Here is a 22,629-nt window from a genome sequence, read left to right as displayed (position 1 = left end):
CAGTGTGTTGGGGGAGGGCCTAGGGCTGTGATGTCCGTCAGAGGAGTTGCAAAGACATCTCCGTCCACCATTTACAGAATTATTTCTCCCCACCACACGGCTGACTCGGGCATGAGTTTCAGTCTCCCCACCACACCCTCGGGTATGAGTTTCAGTCTCCCCACCACACCCTCGGGCATGAGTTTCAGTCTCCCCACCACACCCTCGGGCATGAGTTTCAGTCTCCCCACCACACCCTCGGGCATGAGTTTCAGTCTCCCCACCACACCCTCGGGCATGAGTTTCAGTCTCCCCACCACACCCTCAGGCATGAGTTTCAGTCTCCCCACCACACCCTCAGGCATGAGTTTCAGTCTCCCCACCACACCCTCGGGCATGAGTTTCAGTCTCCCCACCACACCCTCGGGCATGAGTTTGTCTCCCCACCACTACCTCAGTTAAATGTACTCTGAAGCAGACCCCAGAAAACTGAATCCAAAACCCACCTCCAGTCAACTTAAGTCTCAAGGCATCAAAATATCTTGCTTTTTATTTCCCAGAGAGGTCTGAAGTTTGTAAGAAGACAATGGATACATTCAAAAGATGAGCCGATCAACTTAAATGTCCCACTGCCTTAATACTGTACACAACAGTTCAATTTAGAGTTTGAAAAATGGTCAAAAGTGAACCGTTTTTTTTTGGCCCTGACAAATAATTACTATAAATAAATGAGCAAACGTAAACACATTACTGTTAACTTTTGTAGTTGCTATGCATTAACGTTCCTTTCAGAAAAATACATTTTCATTTATTCATTGTAGGTCCCCACATAAATAGGAATGATAAAAAAAAGGGCAAAACAAGACAATCTATATAAATTTTTTAAAGCAGCCATAATTGTAAAAGGTTTTGAGACGGGTCATTCCACGACCCGGTACACCTGCGTTTAGTTAGCAAGTTACAAACCAGCAGCAATTTCTGTCTCTTTACCAAACTATTTCTTAATCATAACAAATTACTGTGTGATGACAACTGTTCTTCCAATTTAAACCACAAATTAAAATAAATGAAAAAACAGAACCATCTATGGGATTATATCTGTCTTATAAATCAACTACTGCATTGTCCTTCTTGATTGATTCCTAACAAAATAATCTCTTCCCTTCGGTGTGTTTCACCACCTCAGAAAAACAAAACGACTCTCAGCCCTTAAAGAAAAGACAAATCGTAGGGGCCCAGTTGCAACACATAAAATAAAAGCATATTTCCAATATTCACCTCATCAATATATCACCTATCTGACTGAATTGGGCAGTTATACCATATAGTTTCTTCAGTGAACACCTTGAGGAATGAAGGACAGAGGAAAGGATGTGTATGAATTCATGAAATAAAACAATGTTCTGTCTGCACTTCCTAGTCCAACTCCACTGGATACAGAACAAAGAACAGCAGCCTACTGGCTCTTTATACTGTAGTCTATGGGACAGGGAGGCTGAGTGATGGGACTATGCTGGGCTCTATATACTGTAGTCTATGGGACAGGGTAGCTGAGTGATGGGACCCTATGCTGGGCTCTATATACTGTAGTCTATGGGACAGGGAGGCTGAGTGATGGGACTATGCTGGGCTCTATATACTGTAGTCTATGGGACAGGGAGGCTGAGTGATGGGACTATGCTGGGCTCTATATACTGTAGTCTATGGGACAGGGAGGCTGAGTGATGGGACCCTATGCTGGGCTCTATATACTGTAGTCTATGGGACAGGGTAGCTGAGTGATGGGACCCTATGCTGGGCTCTATATACTGTAGTCTATGGGACAGGGAGGCTGAGTGATGGGACTATGCTGGGCTCTATATACTGTAGTCTATGGGACAGGGAGGCTGAGTGATGGGACCCTATGCTGGGCTCTATATACTGTAGTCTATGGGACAGGGAGGCTGAGTGATGGGACCCTATGCTGGGCTCTATATACTGTAGTCTATTGGACAGTGTAGCTGAGTGATGGGACCCTATGCTGGGCTCTATATACTGTAGTCTATGGGACAGGGAGGCTGAGTGATGGGACCCTATGCTGGGCTCCATATACTGTAGTCTATGGGACAGGGAGGGTGAGTGATGGGACTATGCTGGGCTCTATATACTGTAGTCTATGGGACAGGGAGACTGAGTGATGGGACTATGCTGGGCTCTATATACAGTAGTCTATGGGACAGGGAGGCTGAGTGATGGGACTATGCTGGGCTCTATATACTGTAGTCTATTGGACAGTGTAGCTGAGTGATGGGACCCTATGCTGGGCTCTATATACTGTAGTCTATGGGACAGGGAGGCTGAGTGATGGGACCCTATGCTGGGCTCTATATACTGTAGTCTATGGGACAGGGAGGCTGAGTGATTGGACTATGCTGGGCTCTATATACTGTAGTCTATGGGACAGGGAGGCTGAGTGATGGGACCCTATGCTGGGCTCTATATACTGTAGTCTATGGGACAGGGAGGGTGAGTGATGGGACTATGCTGGGCTCTATATACAGTAGTCTATGGGACAGGGTAGCTGAGTGATGGGACTATGCTGGGCTCTATATACTGTAGTCTATGGGACAGGGTAGCTGAGTGATGGGACCCTATGCTGGGCTCTATATACAGTAGTCTATGGGACAGGGAGGCTGAGTGATGGGACTATGCTGGGCTCTATATACTGTAGTCTATGGGACAGGGAGGCTGAGTGATGGGACCCTATGCTGGGCTCTATATACTGTAGTCTATGGGACAGGGTAGCTGAGTGATGGGACCCTATGCTGGGCTCTATATACTGTAGTCTATGGGACAGGGAGGCTGAGTGATGGGACCCTATGCTGGGCTCTATATACTGTAGTCTATGGGACAGGGAGGCTGAGTGATTGGACTATGCTGGGCTCTATATACTGTAGTCTATGGGACAGGGAGGCTGAGTGATGGGACCCTATGCTGGGCTCTATATACTGTAGTCTATGGGACAGGGAGGCTGAGTGATGGGACCCTATGCTGGGCTCTATATACTGTAGTCTATGGGACAGGGTAGCTGAGTGATGGGACTATGCTGGGCTCTATATACTGTAGTCTATGGGACAGGGAGGCTGAGTGATAGGACCCTATGCTGGGCTCTATATACTGTAGTCTATGGGACAGGGAGGCTGAGTGATGGGACCCTATGCTGGGCTCTATATACTGTAGTCTATGGGACAGGGAGGCTGAGTGATGGGACCCTATGCTGGGCTCTATATACTGTAGTCTATGGGACAGGGAGGCTGAGTGATGGGACCCTATGCTGGGCTCTATATACTGTAGTCTATGGGACAGGGAGGCTGAGTGATAGGACCCTATGCTGGGCTCTATATACTGTAGTCTATGGGACAGGGAGGCTGAGTGATAGGACCCTATGCTGGGCTCTATATACTGTAGTCTATGGGACAGGGTAGCTGAGTGATGGGATACATCCCAAAGCTTCCTAATAGAATTGAGAACTTTTCAGGTGGAGGGCTTCTTCAAAAGGTAACATGGGTAATTTAGTGAATGTTTAGCGAATGGAAGTGGTTGGTTTTACCCCCTACGACCAAAGTCTGAGGGGTCACAGCAACTGGAACCCCTGAATTCCTTTGGACATAAATTATACGGCATTGACTTTAAAACCAAAAAAATCCAACAACCGCTTTCTTGTGAGTAACTACTGTAAGTTATGTTTTTGTATGTGGGTGTGGTGTGTGTGTGTTCTGAGGGCTTCTCCTGTGGAGTCGTCTCAGGGTAGACGGCGGTCCTTCTTGGTTAGCAGGTAACACTGGATGGTTCTCAGGCGGTCCTTGGCAGGGGCAAACTCTGGCTGCAGCTCCAGAGTGGACTCATACCAGCGCATGGCCTTCTCAAACTCCTCCTGGAGACACACACACATCAGTGAACAAAGAATAATAAATACAACTGATCAGTATTTACACAAATCACCACAATTCATACTCATGTCGTCATTTGATACAGCAGCATTAGCAGCAGCATTAGCATTAGCAGCAGCATTAGCATTAGCAGCAGCATTAGCATTAGCAGCAGCAGCAGCATTAGCAGCAGCAGCATTAGCAGCAGCAGCATTCGCAGCAGCAGCATTCGCAGCAGCAGCATTCGCAGCAGCAGCATTCGCAGCAGCAGCATTCGCAGCAGCAGCAGCATTCGCAGCAGCAGCAGCAGCATTCGCAGCAGCAGCAGCAGCATTCGCAGCAGCAGCATTTGCAGCATTCGCAGCAGCAGCATTTGCAGCATTCGCAGCAGCAGCATTTGCAGCATTTGCAGCAGCAGCATTCGCAGCATTCGCAGCAGCAGCATTCGCAGCATTCGCAGCATTAGCATTCGCAGCATTAGCATTCGCAGCATTAGCATTCGCAGCATTAGCAGCAGCAGCATTAGCAGCAGCAGCATTAGCAGCAGCAGCATTAGCAGCAGCAGCATTAGCAGCAGCATTAGCAGCAGCATTAGCAGCAGCATTAGCAGCAGCATTAGCAGCAGCAGCATTAGCAGCAGCATTAGCAGCAGCATTAGCATTCTTCAACACCCACCTGACACGCAACCAGCATAAGATTCCACACAAACACACACACTTACCAATACCAGCATAAATAACCCGCTTCACAAGCACTGACATTTGCACCTGAACCAGACCTGAACCAGACCTGAACCAGACCGACCTGAACCAGACCTGAACCAGGCGACAGACCTGAACCAGACGACTCATGACCAAGCCATGATAACAATGCCGGTCCATTCCCATGGCGGTGGGCTCACCATGGCGATGTAGACGTTGGCGAGGGTGAAGTGGTTGACAACGAAGTGTGGGGCGATCTCCACAGCCATGCGGGCCACGGTCAGGGCATCCTCCCACAGCCGTGCGTTCTGGAAGATGTTGGCCAGGCTGATCAGAGGTACATCCTGAGAGGGAGGGAGAGATACTGAGTTATCACACAGCCCTATAGCACAGGGACATGTTCAGCAGTTCACACTGTAGAAAAACGTTTTGCAAAGGAAAACAAACGTGTGTTATTATTGGGCAAGTCCCAGTCCGTGTTACCTTCATGTGGTGCGGGGCGTAGTGGAGGGCTTGGCGTAGGCAGTCGATGGCCCTCTTGCCCTGACCTTTCACCCTCCAGTAGAGAGCAGACATGCTGGACAAGACCCACGATGTCTGGTTCTGCTCAGGAGAGGAGAGACTTTCATTTGTCTGCATGATTTTATTGATCTTTATACTGCCGGGAGATGCTGTGATTTGGGGGATACAGGGTTGTAGAATAGCTACCACCTCCACAAACACGTACCTTCTCCAAGACCTTGGCGATGCGCGTGCCCACCTGCTCAAAGGACTGAGACGAGAACTTATCTTTGCCCAGATTCTGTAGAACCTGAATGACAAACGGAAATCCGGTTGAGGGTCACGACAGAACAGTGAAATGATGCAGACAAGTGAGATGTGAGAGACTCCGTCCCCTCTCTCTCCGAGCTGACTCTCTCGCTCCGTCCCCTCCCTCTCCGAGCTGACTCTCTCGCTCCGTCCCCTCCCTCTCCGAGCTGACTCTCTCGCTCCGTCCCCTCCCTCTCCGAGCTGACTCTCTCGCTCCGTCCCCTCCCTCTCCGAGCTGACTCTCTCGCTCCGTCCCTCCCTCTCCGAGCTGACTCTCTCGCTCCGTCCCCTCCCTCTCCGAGCTGACTCTCTCGCTCCGTCCCCTCCCTCTCCGAGCTGACTCTCTCGCTCCGTCCCCTCCCTCTCCGAGCTGACTCTCTCCGTCCCCTCCCTCTCCGAGCTGACTCTCTCCGTCCCCTCCCTCTCCGAGCTGACTCTCTCCGTCCCCTCCCTCTCCGAGCTGACTCTCTCCGTCCCCTCCCTCTCCGAGCTGACTCTCTCCGTCCCCTCCCTCTCCGAGCTGACTCTCTCCGTCCCTCCCTCTCCGAGCTGACTCTCTCCGTCCCCTCCCTCTCCGAGCTGACTCTCTCCGTCCCCTCCCTCTCCGAGCTGACTCTCTCCGTCCCCTCCCTCTCCGAGCTGACTCTCTCCGTCCCCTCCCTCTCCGAGCTGACTCTCTCCGTCCCCTCCCTCTCCGAGCTGACTCTCTCCGTCCCCTCCCTCTCCGAGCTGACTCTCTCCGTCCCCTCCCTCTCCGAGCTGACTCTCTCCGTCCCCTCCCTCTCCGAGCTGACTCTCTCCGTCCCCTCCCTCTCCGAGCTGACTCTCTCCGTCCCCTCCCTCTCCGAGCTGACTCTCTCCGTCCCCTCCCTCTCCGAGCTGACTCTCTCCGTCCCCTCCCTCTCCGAGCTGACTCTCTCCGTCCCCTCCCTCTCCGAGCTGACTCTATCCGTCCCCTACCTCTCCGAGCTGACTCTATCCGTCCCCTACCTCTCCGAGCTGACTCTCTCCGTCCCCTACCTCTCCGAGCTGACTCTCTCCGTCTCCTACCTCTCCGAGCTGACTCTCTCCGTCTCCTACCTCTCCGAGTTGACTCTCTCTCCGTCTCCTACCTCTCCGAGTTGACTCTCTCTCCGTCTCCTACCTCTCCGAGTTGACTCTCTCTCCGTCTCCTACCTCTCCGAGTTGACTCTCTCTCCGTCTCCTACCTCTCCGAGTTGACTCTCTCTCCGTCTCCTACCTCTCCGAGTTGACTCCCTCTCCGTCTCCTACCTCTCCGAGTTGACTCTCTCTCCGTCTCCTACCTCTCTGAGCTGACTCTCTCCGGTGTAGTGGATGGTGGCGCGGTTGGCCACGCCAGCCAAGTGGTCCAGGGTGTGCATGCTGGCAGCCAGGTTGGCGTTGCACAACGGCTCCACCGCAGGCTCCTGGAGTGGAGTGGTAAAGTCGATGTGTTCCGTGATGCTGCGGAGGGAGGGTGGAAACGAGAGAACAGCGAGGGAGGGGGGGAAATAACTTTAGACATTTTTCTAATTAAAGTGTGGCTTTGGATGTTAAGAGGATAGTTGAACATTTTGGCTAAATAAATATCTACTTCCCTAGTCAGATGAAGTCATGGTTACCAAGGTTATGTGTACAGTGTGAAGGAAGTTGAAGGTAGTTTCATGCTAGATGCTACAGTAGACTTCCAGTCACTGGGCTAGTGAGCTATGGCTCCAGATATGACCTTGCTTCATACGGCACACAGAGACATACAAATAGTATCCAAGAGTCCATCTTAACAGTGTAAATATAAAGAGCTTAAATCTCCAACTATCCCTTTAAGTCCTAATAAAGTGATTCCCAACTGACTCCAGTGGCAGTCAACATTTGAGTAGTTTATTAGTTAGTAGAATCAGCTGTCAGTGCAGGGTTGGAACAATGTGGACTGGGAGGTATTTTCCCCAGGGGAGGGTTGGGAAACCACTGTCACACACACACAAATATATATATAGTTATCTATGAGATAGCCAGACAGAGTTCAAAGGGTGAATTTACAACACTGTCCTAACCCCGTACACAAGACAGACAGAGGTCAAAGGGGAAGGTTGGTACTGACTCGATGTTCTTGGCAGACACGGCCAGCCAGGTACTGGCCACGGTGGTGAGGTCTACCCTGCGGGTTCTCTGACACTCCTCTGGCCCCGGCCAGCCCAGACTGGTGTAGTCCCTCCATCGCCCTGCACGCACGCACACACACACACACACACACACACACACACACACACACACACACACACACACACACACAAATCAGTACCCTAGAGGCACAAACACTTTCTTAGTATGGTTTAATGATGATGACTAAGAGAACTGTCTTTATGGGAGAATCTCAATTGTATTTCCTTGATTCCTCACATCCTTCTCAGAACCCATTGGATGTTAAAGTCAGAGGTCCCTCCCAACTGGCCTTCTTCTCCAATGGGTTTTGAGGAGGCGGCGAGAGGACACGAGGAGTCAAGTAAATACAATTGAGATTCTCCCTGTGAGTTTGTCTGTGAGCATGCAGGCTGTTTATTACCTGAGGGCCCAGGGGACGGGATGGTGGGGCCGCTAATCTCCAGGACAGAGTGGCCTCCAGGGAGCAGTGTCTCCCCCTGCAGGGTGTCCTCAGCACTGCCCCAGCCCTCGGGGCTATCCGCCTTGGGCTTCCTCACACGCTTCACCTGGAACGTGATCTGTGGAGGACCAGGAACACAGAGAGGGTGTGGGGGGGATGTTGGGCTGGGGCCTGGCTACTGTTTGGACATACATTTTCATACATCATGGTAGTTACTCAGGACAGGACACCTACCCACTCAGCCCCCTGTCTCTCTATAGTACATCATGGTAGTTACTCAGGACAGGACACCTACCCACTCAGCCCCCTGTCTCTCTATAGTACATCATGGTAGTTACTCAGGACAGGACACCTACCCACTCAGCCCCCTGTCTCTCTATAGTACATCATGGTAGTTACTCAGGACAGGACACCTACCCACTCAGCCCCCTGTCTCTCTATAGTACATCATGGTAGTTACTCAGGACAGGACACCTACCCACTCAGCCCCCTGTCTCTCTATAGTACATCATGGTAGTTACTCAGGACAGGACACCTACCCACTCAGCCCCCTCGTCATCCTCACAGTTACCGAAGCAGGGCCCTCCTCCGCTCCGGCCTGCTCCCATCACCCGATCGTTCTTCAGCACGCGGATGCCCCTCAGGTCACCCCGCTTGCCCCCCACATCCAGAGCCCCCTCGAAGGCCCCCATCAGCTCCTCCTTCAGCTGCCACTCCTCCTCATCCCTCTCTCCTCCTCCAGGCTGTTGGCTTGCCTCTCCAGAGCCGTTACTGTCCAGCACCACCTCTGTTACAAACAGAAAGGCAGGGTCCTGTTCATTAGGTACCAAACGGAAGAAAATGGACAGAAACAGGGAGGGTTTAACATGACATTTGTAGGCTTTCCGTTTCAAAGGGTTTTGCTACAGTGCCCTAATGAACAGGACCCAGATGTCTGAGCATCAGTGTGCAGAAGTCCATGAACAGTTCTGTTCATTTGATTTCATACAGTCAGAGTCCAAATCATAAGGGTCTTACTCTCAAATAGGAGGGCTTCCTCCACAGTGGAGACAGGCAGAGCCTGGGCAGCCGCGGTGGTGGGGTCCTCCTGCTGCTTCTGTCTACTGCCAGCCTCCCATTCATCTAGATGTAGAGTCATATCTTCCTCCCCGACACACACAGAACCCTCTGTTGACACACACACTAAACCCATCAGCACACACACACTTCAGTCTTCACTAAACTGGCCTGCCAACAATGTGTATGGCATACAAGCAACAAATACAGATAACGGAACTGGACTTCATTGTCCCTTTTGTCAAAGTGGAAATGGGTCTTTCTTGTAACCCTGCACCTTTTCACCTCTATATAGAAAGTGTGTGTAGATTGTAAACATGGTGAGAGGGTTGGCGTCTGATTGCCAAATATAGAGTTTTCTAAATGCAGCAGCAGCTGGACTATTTTTAACAGCTTCAATTATTGAGTGGAACATTTCTCCACTTAAAACACTTTCCTCTTTTCTCCGCATTCTAGAGAGAAAGAGAGACACAGAGAAAGAGAGACACAGAGAAAGAGAGACAGAGAAAGCGAAAGCGAGACAGAGAAAGCGAGAGAGACAGAAAGCGAGAGAGACAGAAAGCGAGAGAGACAGAAAGCGAGAGAGAGCGAGAGAGAGCGCGAGAGAGAGAGCGAGAGAGAGAGCGAGAGAGAGAGCGAGAGAGAGAGACAGACAGAGAAAGCGCGAGAGAGAGAGCGAGAGAGAGCGCGAGAGAGAGAGCGAGAGAGAGCGCGAGAGAGAGCGCGAGAGAGAGAGAAAGCGCGCGAGAGAGAGAAAGCGCGCGAGAGAGAGAAAGCGCGAGAGAGAGAGAGAGAGACAGAAAGCGCGAGAGAGCGAGAGAGAGAAAGCGCGAGAGAGCGAGAGAGACAGAAAGCGCGAGAGAGCGAGAGACAGAAAGCGCGAGAGAGAGACAGAAAGAGAAAGCGCGAGAGAGAGAGAAAGCGCGCGAGAGAGAGAAAGCGCGAGAGAGAGAGAGAGACAGAAAGCGCGAGAGAGCGAGAGAGAGAAAGCGCGAGAGAGCGAGAGAGACAGAAAGCGCGAGAGAGAGAGAGAGACAGAAAGCGCGAGAGAGAGAGAGAAAGCGCGCGAGAGAGAGAAAGCGCGAGAGAGAGAGAGAGAGAGAGAGAAAGCGCGCGAGAGAGAGAAAGCGCGAGAGAGAGAGAGACAGAAAGCGCGAGAGAGCGAGAGAGAGAAAGCGCGAGAGAGCGAGAGAGAGAGAAAGCGCGAGAGAGCGAGAGACAGAAAGCGCGAGAGAGAGACAGAAAGAGAAAGCGCGCGAGAGAGAGAAAGCGCGAGAGAGAGACAGAAAGCGCGAGAGAGCGAGAGAGAGAAAGCGCGAGAGAGCGAGAGAGACAGAAAGCGCGAGAGAGAGAGAGAGAGAGAAAGCGCGCGAGAGAGAGAAAGCGCGAGAGAGAGAGAGAGAGAGAAAGCGCGCGAGAGAGAGAAAGCGCGAGAGAGAGAGAGACAGAAAGCGCGAGAGAGCGAGAGAGAGAAAGCGCGAGAGAGCGAGAGAGAGAAAGCGCGAGAGAGCGAGAGACAGAAAGCGCGAGAGAGAGACAGAAAGAGAAAGCGCGAGAGAGAGAGAGAGAGAGAAAGCACGAGAGAGAGAGACAGACAGAGAAAGCGCGAGAGAGAGAGCGAGAGAGAGCGCGAGAGAGAGAGCGAGAGAGCGCGAGAGAGAGAGAAAGCGCGCGAGAGAGAGAAAGCGCGAGAGAGAGAGAGACAGAAAGCGCGAGAGAGCGAGAGAGAGAAAGCGCGAGAGAGCGAGAGAGACAGAAAGCGCGAGAGAGCGAGAGACAGAAAGCGCGAGAGAGAGAGAAAGCGCGCGAGAGAGAGAAAGCGCGAGAGAGAGAGAGAGAGACAGAAAGCGCGAGAGAGCGAGAGACAGAAAGCGCGAGAGAGCGAGAGACAGAAAGAGAAAGCGCGAGAGAGAGACAGAAAGAGAAAGCGCGAGAGAGAGAGAGAGAGAGAGAGAAAGCGCGAGAGAGAGAGACAGACAGAGAAAGCGCGAGAGAGAGCGCGAGAGAAAGCGCGCGAGAGAGAGAGAGAGAAAGCGCGCGAGAGAGAGAAAGCGCGAGAGAGAGAGAGAGAGACAGAAAGCGCGAGAGAGCGAGAGAGACAGAAAGCGCGAGAGAGAGACAGAAAGAGAAAGCGCGAGAGAGAGAGAGAGAGAGAGAGAAAGCGCGAGAGAGAGAGAGAGAGAGAAAGCGCGAGAGAGAGAGAGAGAGAAAGCGCGAGAGAGAGAGAGAGAGAGAAAGCGCGAGAGAGAGAGAGAGCGCGAGAGAGCGCGAGAGAGCGCGAGAGAGAGAGAAAGAGAAAGCGCGAGAGACAGAAAGCGCGAGAGAGACAGAAAGCGCGAGAGAGAGAGAGACAGAAAGCGCGAGAGAGAGAGAGAGACAGAAAGCGCGAGAGAGCGAGAGAGACAGAAAGCGCGAGAGAGCGAGAGAGACAGAAAGCGCGCGAGAGAGAGAGAGAGAAAGCGCGAGAGAGAGAGAGACAGAAAGCGCGAGAGAGAGAGAGACAGAAAGCGCGAGAGAGAGAGAGACAGAAAGCGCGAGAGAGACAGAAAGCGCGAGAGAGCGAAAGCGCGAGCGAGAGAGAGAGAAAGCGCGAGAGACAGAAAGTGCGAGAGAGCGAAAGCGCGAGCGAGAGAGAGAGAAAGCGCGAGAGACAGAAAGTGCGAGAGAGCGAGAGACAGAAAGCGCGAGAGAGACAGAAAGCGCGAGAGAGCGAAAGCGTGAGCGAGAGAAAGCGTGAGCGAGAGAAAGCGCGCGAGAGAGAGAGAGAGAAAGCGCGAGCGAGAGAGAGAGAAAGAAAGCGCGCGCGAGAGAGAGAGAAAGAAAGCGCGCGCGAGAGAGAGAGAAAGAAAGCGCGCGAGAGAGAGAGACAGAAAGCGCGCGAGAGAGAGAGAGACAGAAAGCGCGCGAGAGAGAGAGACAGAAAGCGCGCGAGAGAGAGAGAGACAGAAAGCGCGCGAGAGAGAGAGAGACAGAAAGCGCGAGAGAGAGAGAGAGAAAGCGAGAGAGAGAGAGAGAGAGCGAGAGACAGAAAGCGCGAGAGAGCGAGAGACAGAAAGCGCGAGAGAGCGAGAGACAGAAAGCGCGAGAGAGCGAGAGACAGAAAAGCGCGAGAGAGAGAGAGAGACAGGAAAGCCGCAGAGAGAGAGAGAGAGGAGAGAGAGAGAGAGAGAGAGAGAGAGAGAGACAGAAAGCGAGAGAGAGAGACAGAAAGCGAGAGAGAGAGACAGAAAGCGCGAGAGAGAGAGAGAGAGAAAGCGCAAGAGAGAGAGAGAGAGAGAGAGAGATTAGAGAAAGCGCGAGAGAGAGAGAGAGACAGAAAGCGCGAGAGAGAGAGAGAGGAGAGAACAGAAAGCGCGAGAGAGAGAGTACAGACAGAAAGGCTGCGAGCGCAGAGAGAGAGAGCAGAAAAAAGCGCGAGAGAGAGAGCGAGAGAGACAGAAGTGAGAGAGAGAGGAGAGAGCGAGAGGACAGAAGCGAGAGAGAGAGGAAGAACAGAAAGCGGCGAGAAGAGAGAGAGAGACAGAAGCGCGAGAGAGAGAGAGAGACAGAAAGCGCGAGAGAGAGAGAGAGACAGAAAGCGCGAGAAAAGTGAGGAGCTATTAAGAGAGGAGAGGAGAGAGACAGAATAAGTGAGAGAGAGACGACAAGAAGCGCGATGAGAGAGAGAGAGACAGAAGAGAAGAAAGCCGCGAGAAGAGAGAGAGAGAGAGCGAGAAAGCGAGAGAGAGAGAGAGCGAGAAAGCGAGAGAGAGAGAGAGCAAGAAAGCGAGAGAGAGACAGAAAGAGAAAGAGAGAAAGAAAGACACACAGAAAGCGAGAGAGAGAGACAGAAAGCGAGAGAGAGAAAGAGACAGACACAGCAAGAGAAAGAAACAGAGAAAGACACAGAAAGAGACACAAAGAGAGAGAGAGCGAGCGAGCGAGCGAGACAGAGCAAGAGAGGCAGAGCGAGAGAGGGAGACACGGAGAGAGAGAGAGAGAGAGACAGAGTGTGCGAGACAGCGAACATCAGAGGGTGGATTGCAGATAGATTCCAGGTCTATCTCCAGTAATACAGCTGATCAGCTGATTAATATTAAAGCCTTTAGACAAGATAGTCAGACAGAGGTCAAAGTTTGTATTTACAACACTGTCACCCCTTACACAAGACAGAGGTCAAAAGGGGAAGGCTGGTACTGACTATAAAATAAGCCAAGTACCACTTATCCCAGGCCTCCCAAATTAATTTCCACAACAATGGACTATAAAGTATGGCATGAGAGAAACTGGGGCACTCACGCGGACATGGCGAGCGCTGCAGGTTGTATAGGAAGGGGTAGAACTGCAGGCATCGCAGAAGGGGCAGGCTGGCACGGCACTGGGCACAACTGGCAGAGAGAGCCAGGGTGTGGCGGAACAGGTCCAGGGCGCCCGTCACATTGCCCTGGGCCAGATTCACGCTCACCAGGCTCAGGAGTGTGTGGGGCTGCCAGGGGACCAGAGGAAAGCAGGGACACAGAGTCATTAGAATGGACATCCTTATGTAACATCTTATTAGGACCATACTGTGGATATCCTTATATAACATCCCATTAGGACCATACTGTGGATATCCTTATAACATCCCATTAGGACCATACTGTGGATATCCTTATGTAACATCCCATTAGGACCACACTGTGGATATCCTTATGTAACATCCCATTAGGACCAGACTGTGGATATCCTTATGTAACATCCCATTAGGACCACACTGTGGATATCCTTATGTAACATCTCATTAGGACCATACTGTGGATATCCTTATATAACATCCCATTAGGACCACACTGTGGATATCCTTTGTGGATATCCTTATGTAACATCCCATTAGGACCATACTGTGGATATCCTTATGTAACATCTCATTAGGACCACACTGTGGATATCCTTATGTAACATCTCATTAGGACCATATTGTGGATATCCTTATGTAACAACTCATTAGGACCATACTGTGGATATCCTTATGTAACATCTCATTAGGACCACACTGTGGATATCCTTATGTAACATCTCATTAGGACCACACTGTGGATATCCTTTGTGGATATCCTTATGTAACATCTCATTAGGACCATACTGTGGATATCCTTATGTAACATCCCATTAGGACCACACTGTGGATATCCTTACGTAACATCCCATTAGGACCACACTGTGGATATCCTTACGTAACATCCCATTAGGACCACACTGTGGATATCCTTACGTAACATCCCATTAGGACCACACTGTGGATATCATTTTGTAACATCTCATTAGGACCACACTGTGGATATCCTTATGTAACATCTCATTAGGACCACACTGTGGATATCCTTATGTAACATCTCATTAGGACCACACTGTGGATATCCTTATGTAACATATCATTAGGACCATACTGTGGATATCCTTATGTAACATCTCATTAGGACCATAATGTAACATCTCATTAGGACCACACTGTGGATATCCTTATGTAACATCCCATTAGGACCATACTGTGGATATCCTTATATAACATCCCATTAGGACCATACTGTGGACATCCTTACGTAACATCTCATTAGGACCATACTGTGGATATCCTTATGTAACATCTCATTAGGACCACACTGTGGATATCCATATGTAACATCTCATTAGGACCATACTGTGGATATCCTTATGTAACATCCCATTAGGACCATACTGTGGATATCCTTATATAACATCCCATTAGGACCACACTGTGGATATCCTTTGTGGATATCCTTATGTAACATCCCATTAGGACCATACTGTGGATATCCTTATGTAACATCTCATTAGGACCACACTGTGGATATCCTTATATAACATCCCATTAGGACCATACTGTGGATATCCTTATGTAACATCTCATTAGGACCACACTGTGGATATCCTTATGTAACATCTCATTAGGACCACACTGTGGATATCATTATGTAACATCTCATTAGGACCATACTGTGGATATCCTTATGTAACATCTCATTAGGACCACACTGTGGATATCCTTATGTAACATCTCATTAGGACCATACTGTGGATATCCTTATGTAACATCCCATTAGGACCATACTGTGGATATCCTTATGTAACATCTCATTAGGACCACACTGTGGATATCCTTACGTAACATCCCATTAGGACCACACTGTGGATATCCTTACGTAACATCCCATTAGGACCATACTGTGGATATCCTTATATAACATCCCATTAGGACCACACTGTGGATATCCTTATATAACATGCCATTAGGACCATACTGTGGATATCTTATGTAACATCTCATTAGGACCATCCTGTGGATATCTTATGTAACATCTCATTAGGACCACACTGGATATCCTTACGTAACATCCCATTATGACCACACTGTGGATATCCTTATATAACATGCCATTAGGACCATACTGTGGACAACTTCTAAAGGTGCTGTATCACACATTAAAACGTGTTTAATTGAACCTTTATTTAACTATGTGACTCCCAATTACGGCCGGATGTGATACAGCCTGGATTCGATCCAGGGACTGCAGTGATGCCTCTTGCACCGAGACGCAGTGCCTTAGACCACTGCGCCACTTGAGATATATGTCATGCAAGAACAGGCATATGAATGTAAGAAAACAAGTGTGTGTGTACACCTCGGAGGTGTTGAGAACCAAGGTGTCCTCCAGCAGTGTGTGTGTGTGTGTACACCTCGGAGGTGTTGAGAACCAAGGTGTCCTCCAGCAGTGTGTGTGTGTGTGTGGACACCTCGGAGGTGTTGAGAACCAAGGTGTCCTCCAGCAGTGTGTGTGTGTGTACACCTCGGAGGTGTTGAGAACCAAGGTGTCCTCCAGCAGTGTGTGTGTGTGTACACCTCGGAGGTGTTGAGAACCAAGGTGTCCTCCAGCAGTGTGTGTGTGTGTGTGTGTGTACACACCTCGGAGGTGTTGAGAACCAAGGTGTCCTCCAGCAGTGTGTGTGTGTGTGTGTGTACACACCTCGGAGGTGTTGAGAACCAAGGTGTTCTCCAGCAGTGTGTGTGTGTGTGTACACACCTCGGAGGTGTTGAGAACCAAGGTGTCCTCCAGCAGTGTGTGTGTGTGTGTGTACACCTCGGAGGTGTTGAGAACCAAGGTGTCCTCCAGCAGTGTGTGTGTGTGTACACCTCGGAGGTGTTGAGAACCAAGGTGTCCTCCAGCAGAGTGTGTGTGTGTGTGTGTGTACACCTCGGAGGTGTTGAGAACCAAGGTGTCCTCCAGCAGTGTGTGTGTGTGTGTGTGTGTGTGTACACCTCGGAGGTGTTGAGAACCAAGGTGTCCTCCAGCAGTGTGTGTGTGTGTGTGTGTGTGTGTACACACCTCGGAGGTGTTGAGAACCAAGGTGTCCTCCAGCAGTGTGTGTGTAAACACCTCGGAGGTGTTGAGAACCAAGGTGTCCTCCAGCAGTGTGTGTGTGTGTACACCTCGGAGGTGTTGAGAACCAAGGTGTCCTCCAGCAGTGTGTGTGTGTGTGTGTGTGTGTGTGTACACCTCGGAGGTGTTGAGAACCAAGGTGTCCTCCAGCAGTGTGTGTGTGTGCACACCTCGGAGGTGTTGAGAACCAAGGTGTGATCCAGCAGTGTGTGTGTGTGTACACCTCGGAGGTGTTGATAACCAAGGTGTCCTCCAGCAGTGTGTGTGTGTGTACACACCTCGGAGGTGTTGAGAACCAAGGTGTCCTCCAGCAGTGTGTGTGTGTGTGTGTGTACACACCTCGGAGGTGTTGAGAACCAAGGTGTGATCCAGCAGTGTGTGTGTGTGTACACCTCGGAGGTGTTGAGAACCAAGGTGTCCTCCAGCAGTGTGTGTGTGTGTACACCTCGGAGGTGTTGAGAACCAAGGTGTCCTCCAGCAGTGTGTGTGTGTGTGTGTGTGTGTACACACCTCGGAGGTGTTGAGAACCAAGGTGTCCTCCAGCAGTGTGTGTGTGTGTGTGTACACACCTCGGAGGTGTTGAGAACCAAGGTGTCCTCCAGCAGTGTGTGTGTGTGTACACCTCGGAGGTGTTGAGAACCAAGGTGTCCTCCAGCAGTGTGTGTGTGTGTGTGTGTGTGTGTGTGTGTGTGTGTGTACACCTCGGAGGTGTTGAGAACCAAGGTGTCCTCCAGCAGTGTGTGTGTGTGTGTGTGTACACACCTCGGAGGTGTTGAGAACCAAGGTGTCCTCCAGCAGTGTGTGCGTACACACCTCGGAGGTGTTGAGAACCAAGGAGTCCTCCAGCAGTGTGTGCGTACACACCTCGGAGGTGTTGAGAACCAAGGTGTCCTCCAGCAGTGTGTGTGTGTGTGTGTACACACCTCGGAGGTGTTGAGAACCAAGGTGTCCTCCAGCAGTGTGTGTGTGTGTGTGTACACACCTCGGAGGTGTTGAGAACCAAGGTGTCCTCCAGCAGTGTGTGCGTACACACCTCGGAGGTGTTGAGAACCAAGGAGTCCTCCAGCAGTGTGTGCGTACACACCTCGGAGGTGTTGAGAACCAAGGCGTCTTCCAGCAGTGTGTGCGTACACACCTCGGAGGTGTTGAGAACCAAGGCGTCTTCCAGCAGTGTGTGCCTCGGAGGTGTTGAGAACCAAGGCGTCCTCCAGCAGTGTGTGCCTCGGAGGTGTTAGAACCAAGGCTCCTCCAGCATGTGCCTCGGAGGTGTTGAAACCAAGGCGTCCTCCAGCAGTGTGGCCTCGGAGGTGTTGAGAACCAAGGCGTCCTCCAGCATGTGCCTCGGATGTTGAGACCAAGGCGTCCTCCAGCAGTGTGTGCCTCGAGTGTTGAAACCAAGGCTCCTCCAGCAGTGTGTGCCTCGGAGGTGTTGAGAACCAAGGGTTCCTCCAGCAGTGTGTGCCTCGGAGGTGTTGAGAACCACGTCCTCCAGCAGTGTGTGCCTCGGAGGTGTTGAAAACCAAGGGTCCTCCAGCAGTGTGTGCCTCGGAGGTGTTGAGACCAAGGGGTCCTCCAGCAGTGTGTGCCTCGGAGTGTTGAAACCAAGGGTCCTCCAGCAGTGTGTGCCTCGGGGTGTTGAGAACCAAGGGGTCCTCCAGCAGTGTGGGCCTCGGAGGTGTTGAGAACCAAGGGGTCCTCCAGCAGTGTGTGCCTCGGAGGTGTTGAGAACCAAGGGGTCCTCCAGCAGTGTGTGCCTCGGAGGTGTTGAGAACCAAGGGGTCCTCCAGCAGTGTGTGCCTCGGAGGTGTTGAGAACCAAGGGGTCCCTCCAGCAGTGTGTGCCTCGGAGGTGTTGAGAACCAAGGGGTCCTCCAGCAGTGTGTGCCTCGGAGGTGTTGAGAACCAAGGGGTCCTCCAGCAGTGTGTGCTGCCTCGGAGGTGTTGAGAACCAAGGGGTCCTCCAGCAGTGTGTGCCTCGGAGGTGTTTGAGAACCAGGGGTCCTCCAGCAGTGGTGCCTCGGAGGTGTTGAGAACCAAGGGGTCCTCCAGCAGTGTGTGCCTCGGAGGTGTTGAGAACCAAGGGGGTCCTCCAGCAGTGTTGCCTCGGAGGTGTTGAGAACCAGGGGTCCTCCGCAGTGTGTCCTCGGAGGTGTTGAGAACCAAGGGGTCCTCCACAGTGTGTGCCTCGGAGGTGTTGAGAACCGAGGGGTCCTCCAGCAGTGTGTGCCTCGGAGGTGTTGAGAACCAAGGGGTCCTCCAGCAGTGTGTGCCTCGGAGGTGTTGAGAACCAAGGGGTCCTCCAGCAGTGTGATTGCCTCGCAGTGGGTCCGGAGGGTGTTGAGAACCAAGGGGTCCTCCAGCAGTGTGTGCCTCGGAGGTGTTGAGAACCAAGGGGTCCTCCAGCAGTGTGTGCCTCGGAGGTGTTGAGAACCAAGGGGTCCTCCAGCAGTGTGTGCCTCGGAGGTGTTGAGAACCAAGGGGTCCTCCAGCAGTGTGTGCCTCGGAGGTGTTGAGAACCAAGGGGTCCTCCAGCAGTGTGTGCCTCGGAGGTGTTGAGAACCAAGGGGTCCTCCAGCAGTGTGTGCTCGGAGGTGTTGAGAACCAAGGGGTCCTCCAGCAGTGTGTGCCTCGGAGGTGTTGAGAACCAAGGGGTCCTCCAGCAGTGTGTGCCTCGGAGGTGTTGAGAACCAAGGAGTCCTCCAGCAGGTGTGTGCCTCGGAGGTGTTGAGAAACCAAGGGGTCCTCCAGCAGTGTGTGCCTCGGAGGTGTTGAGAACCAAGGGGTCCTCCAGCAGTGTGTGCCTCGGAGGTGTTGAGAACCAAGGGGTCGTCCAGCAGTGTGTGCCTCGGAGGTGTTTGAGAACCAAGGGGTCCTCCAGCAGTGTGTGCCTCGGAGGTGTTGAGAACCAAGGGGTCCTCCAGCAGTGTGTGCCTCGGAGGTGTTGAGAACCAAGGGGTCCTCCAGCAGTGTGTGCCTCGGAGGTGTTGAGAACCAGGGGTCCTCCAGCAGTGTGTGCCTCGAGAGGTGTTGAGAACCAAGGTGTCCTCCAGCAGTGTGTGCCTCGGAGGTGTTGAGAACCAAGGTGTCCTCCAGCAGTGTGTGCCTCGGAGGTGTTGAGAACCAAGGTGTCCTCCAGCAGTGTGTGCCTCGGAGGTGTTGAGAACCAAGGGGTCCTCCAGCAGTGTGTGCCTCGGAGGTGTTGAGACCAAGGGGTCCTCCAGCAGTGTGTGCCTCGGAGGTGTTGAGAACCAAGGTGTCCTCCAGCAGTGTGTGCCTCGGAGGTGTTGAGAACCAAGGTGTCCTCCAGCAGTGTGTGCCTCGGAGGTGTTGAGAACCAAGGTGTCCTCCAGCAGTGTGTGCGTACACCTCGGAGGTGTTGAGAACCAAGGTGTCCTCCAGCAGTGTGTGTGTGTGTACACCTCGGAGGTGTTGAGAACCAAGGTGTCCTCCAGCAGTGTGTGTGTGTGTACACACCTCGGAGGTGTTGAGAACCAAGGTGTCCTCCAGCAGTGTGTGTGTGTGGTGTACACACCTCGGAGGTGTTTGAGAACCAAGGTGTCCTCCAGCAGTGTGTGTGTGTGTGTACACACCTCGGAGGTGTTGAGAACCAAGGTGTCCTCCAGCAGTGTGTGTGTGTGTGTACACACCTCGGAGGTGTTGAGAAACAAGGTGTCCTCCAGCAGTGTGTGTGTGTGTACACACCTCGGAGGTGTTGAGAAACAAGGTGTCCTCCAGCAGTGTGTGTGTGTGTGTGTACACACCTCGGAGGTGTTGAGAACCAAGGGGTCCTCCAGCAGTGTGTGTGTGTGTGGTGTACACACCTCGGAGGTGTTGAGAACCAAGGTGTCCTCCAGCAGTGTGTGTGTGTGTGTGTGTACACACCTCGGAGGTGTTGAGAACCAAGGTGTCCTTCAGCAGTGTGTGTGTGTGTGTACACACCTCGGAGGTGTTGAGAACCAAGGTGTCCTCCAGCAGTGTGTGTGTGTGTGTGTGTGTGTGTGTGTGTACACACCTCGGAGGTGTTGAGAACCAAGGTGTCCTCCAGCAGTGTGTGTGTGTGTGTGTGTGTGTACACACCTCGGAGGTGTTGAGAACCAAGGTGTCCTCCAGCAGTGTGTGTGTGTGTACACCTCGGAGGTGTTGAGAACCAAGGTGTCCTCCAGCAGTGTGTGTGTGTGTGTACACACCTCGGAGGTGTTGAGAACCAAGGTGTCCTCCAGCAGTGTGTGTGTGTGTGTGTACACACCTCGGAGGTGTTGAGAACCAAGGTGTCCTCCAGCAGTGTGTGTGTGTGTACACCTCGGAGGTGTTGAGAACCAAGGTGTCCTCCAGCAGTGTGTGTGTGTGTGTGTACACCTCGGAGGTGTTGAGAACCAAGGAGTCCTCCAGCAGTGTGTGCGTACACACCTCGGAGGTGTTGAGAACCAAGGTGTCCTCCAGCAGTGTGTGTGTGTGTGTGTGTACACACCTCGGAGGTGTTGAGAACCAAGGTGTCCTCCAGCAGTGTGTGTGTGTGTGTGTGTACACACCTCGGAGGTGTTGAGAACCAAGGTGTCCTTCAGCAGTGTGTGTGTGTGTGTACACACCTCGGAGGTGTTGAGAACCAAGGTGTCCTCCAGCAGTGTGTGTGTGTGTGTGTGTGTACACACCTCGGAGGTGTTGAGAACCAAGGTGTCCTCCAGCAGTGTGTGTGTGTGTGTGTGTGTGTACACACCTCGGAGGTGTTGAGAACCAAGGTGTCCTCCAGCAGTGTGTGTGTGTGTACACCTCGGAGGTGTTGAGAACCAAGGTGTCCTCCAGCAGTGTGTGTGTGTGTGTACACACCTCGGAGGTGTTGAGAACCAAGGTGTCCTCCAGCAGTGTGTGTGTGTGTGTGTACACACCTCGGAGGTGTTGAGAACCAAGGTGTCCTCCAGCAGTGTGTGTGTGTGTACACCTCGGAGGTGTTGAGAACCAAGGTGTCCTCCAGCAGTGTGTGTGTGTGTGTGTACACCTCGGAGGTGTTGAGAACCAAGGAGTCCTCCAGCAGTGTGTGCGTACACACCTCGGAGGTGTTGAGAACCAAGGTGTCCTCCAGCAGTGTGTGCGTACACACCTCGGAGGTGTTGAGAACCAAGGTGTCCTCCAGCAGTGTGTGTGTGTGTGTGTACACACCTCGGAGGTGTTGAGAACCAAGGTGTCCTCCAGCAGTGTGTGTGTGTGTACACCTCGGAGGTGTTGAGAACCAAGGTGTCCTCCAGCAGTGTGTGTGTGTGTGTGTGTGTACACACCTCGGAGGTGTTGAGAACCAAGGTGTCCTCCAGCAGTGTGTGCGTACACACCTCGGAGGTGTTGAGAACCAAGGTGTCCTCCAGCAGTGTGTGCGTACACACCTCGGAGGTGTTGAGAACCAAGGTGTCCTCCAGCAGTGTGTGCGTACACACCTCGGAGGTGTTGAGAACCAAGGAGTCCTCCAGCAGTGTGTGCGTACACACCTCGGAGGTGTTGAGAACCAAGGTGTCCTCCAGCAGTGTGTGCGTACACACCTCGGAGGTGTTGAGAACCAAGGAGTCCTCCAGCAGTGTGTGCGTACACACCTCGGAGGTGTTGAGAACCAAGGCGTCCTCCAGCAGTGTGTGCGTACACACCTCGGAGGTGTTGAGAACCAAGGCGTCCTCCAGCAGTGTGTGCCTCGGAGGTGTTGAGAACCAAGGCGTCCTCCAGCAGTGTGTGCCTCGGAGGTGTTGAGAACCAAGGCGTCCTCCAGCAGTGTGTGCCTCGAGGTGTTGAGAACCAAGGCGTCCTCCAGCAGTGTGTGCCTCGGAGGTGTTGAGAACCAAGGCGTCCTCCAGCAGTGTGTGCCTCGGAGGTGTTGAGAACCAAGGCGTCCTCCAGCAGTGTGTGCCCTCGGAGGTGGTTGAGAACCAAGGCGTCCTCCAGCAGTGTGTGCCTCGGAGGTGTTGAGAACCAAGGCGTCCTCCAGCAGTGTGTGCCTCGGAGGTGTTGAGAACCAAGGCGTCCTCCAGCAGTGTGTGCCTCGGAGGTGTTGAGAACCAAGGCGTCCTCCAGCAGTGTGTGCCTCGGAGGTGTTGAGAACCAAGGGGTCTCCAGCAGTGTGTGCCTCCGGAGGTGTTGAGAACCAAGGCGTCCTCCAGCAGTGTTGTGCCTCGGAGTGTTGAGAAC

At 52.3% G+C, this 22,629-nt stretch overlaps 1 protein-coding gene across 1 annotated transcript in view; it reads right to left on the bottom strand.

The window, feature by feature from the left end:
• Positions 1-514: 514 nt before the first annotated feature.
• Positions 515-22,629, bottom strand: part of LOC115203640 (tetratricopeptide repeat protein 17) — a 36,500-nt gene continuing 14,385 nt past the window's right edge. Inside the window, exons 15-24 of the mRNA XM_029768530.1 lie at positions 13,332-13,518; positions 9,015-9,164; positions 8,537-8,784; positions 7,959-8,115; positions 7,497-7,617; positions 6,703-6,862; positions 5,316-5,399; positions 5,072-5,191; positions 4,789-4,932; positions 515-3,892 (exon numbers count right to left, since the gene is read on the bottom strand). Coding sequence (XP_029624390.1) covers positions 3,761-3,892; positions 4,789-4,932; positions 5,072-5,191; positions 5,316-5,399; positions 6,703-6,862; positions 7,497-7,617; positions 7,959-8,115; positions 8,537-8,784; positions 9,015-9,164; positions 13,332-13,518 — 1,503 coding nt within the window. The 3' untranslated portion in view covers positions 515-3,760. The remainder of the gene's footprint in view (positions 3,893-4,788; positions 4,933-5,071; positions 5,192-5,315; positions 5,400-6,702; positions 6,863-7,496; positions 7,618-7,958; positions 8,116-8,536; positions 8,785-9,014; positions 9,165-13,331; positions 13,519-22,629) is intronic.

This window comes from Salmo trutta, chromosome 12, assembly GCF_901001165.1.
Source record: "Salmo trutta chromosome 12, fSalTru1.1, whole genome shotgun sequence".
Classification (NCBI taxonomy): Eukaryota; Metazoa; Chordata; class Actinopteri; order Salmoniformes; family Salmonidae; genus Salmo; species Salmo trutta.
This window is presented reverse-complemented; position numbering and strand designations above follow the sequence as displayed.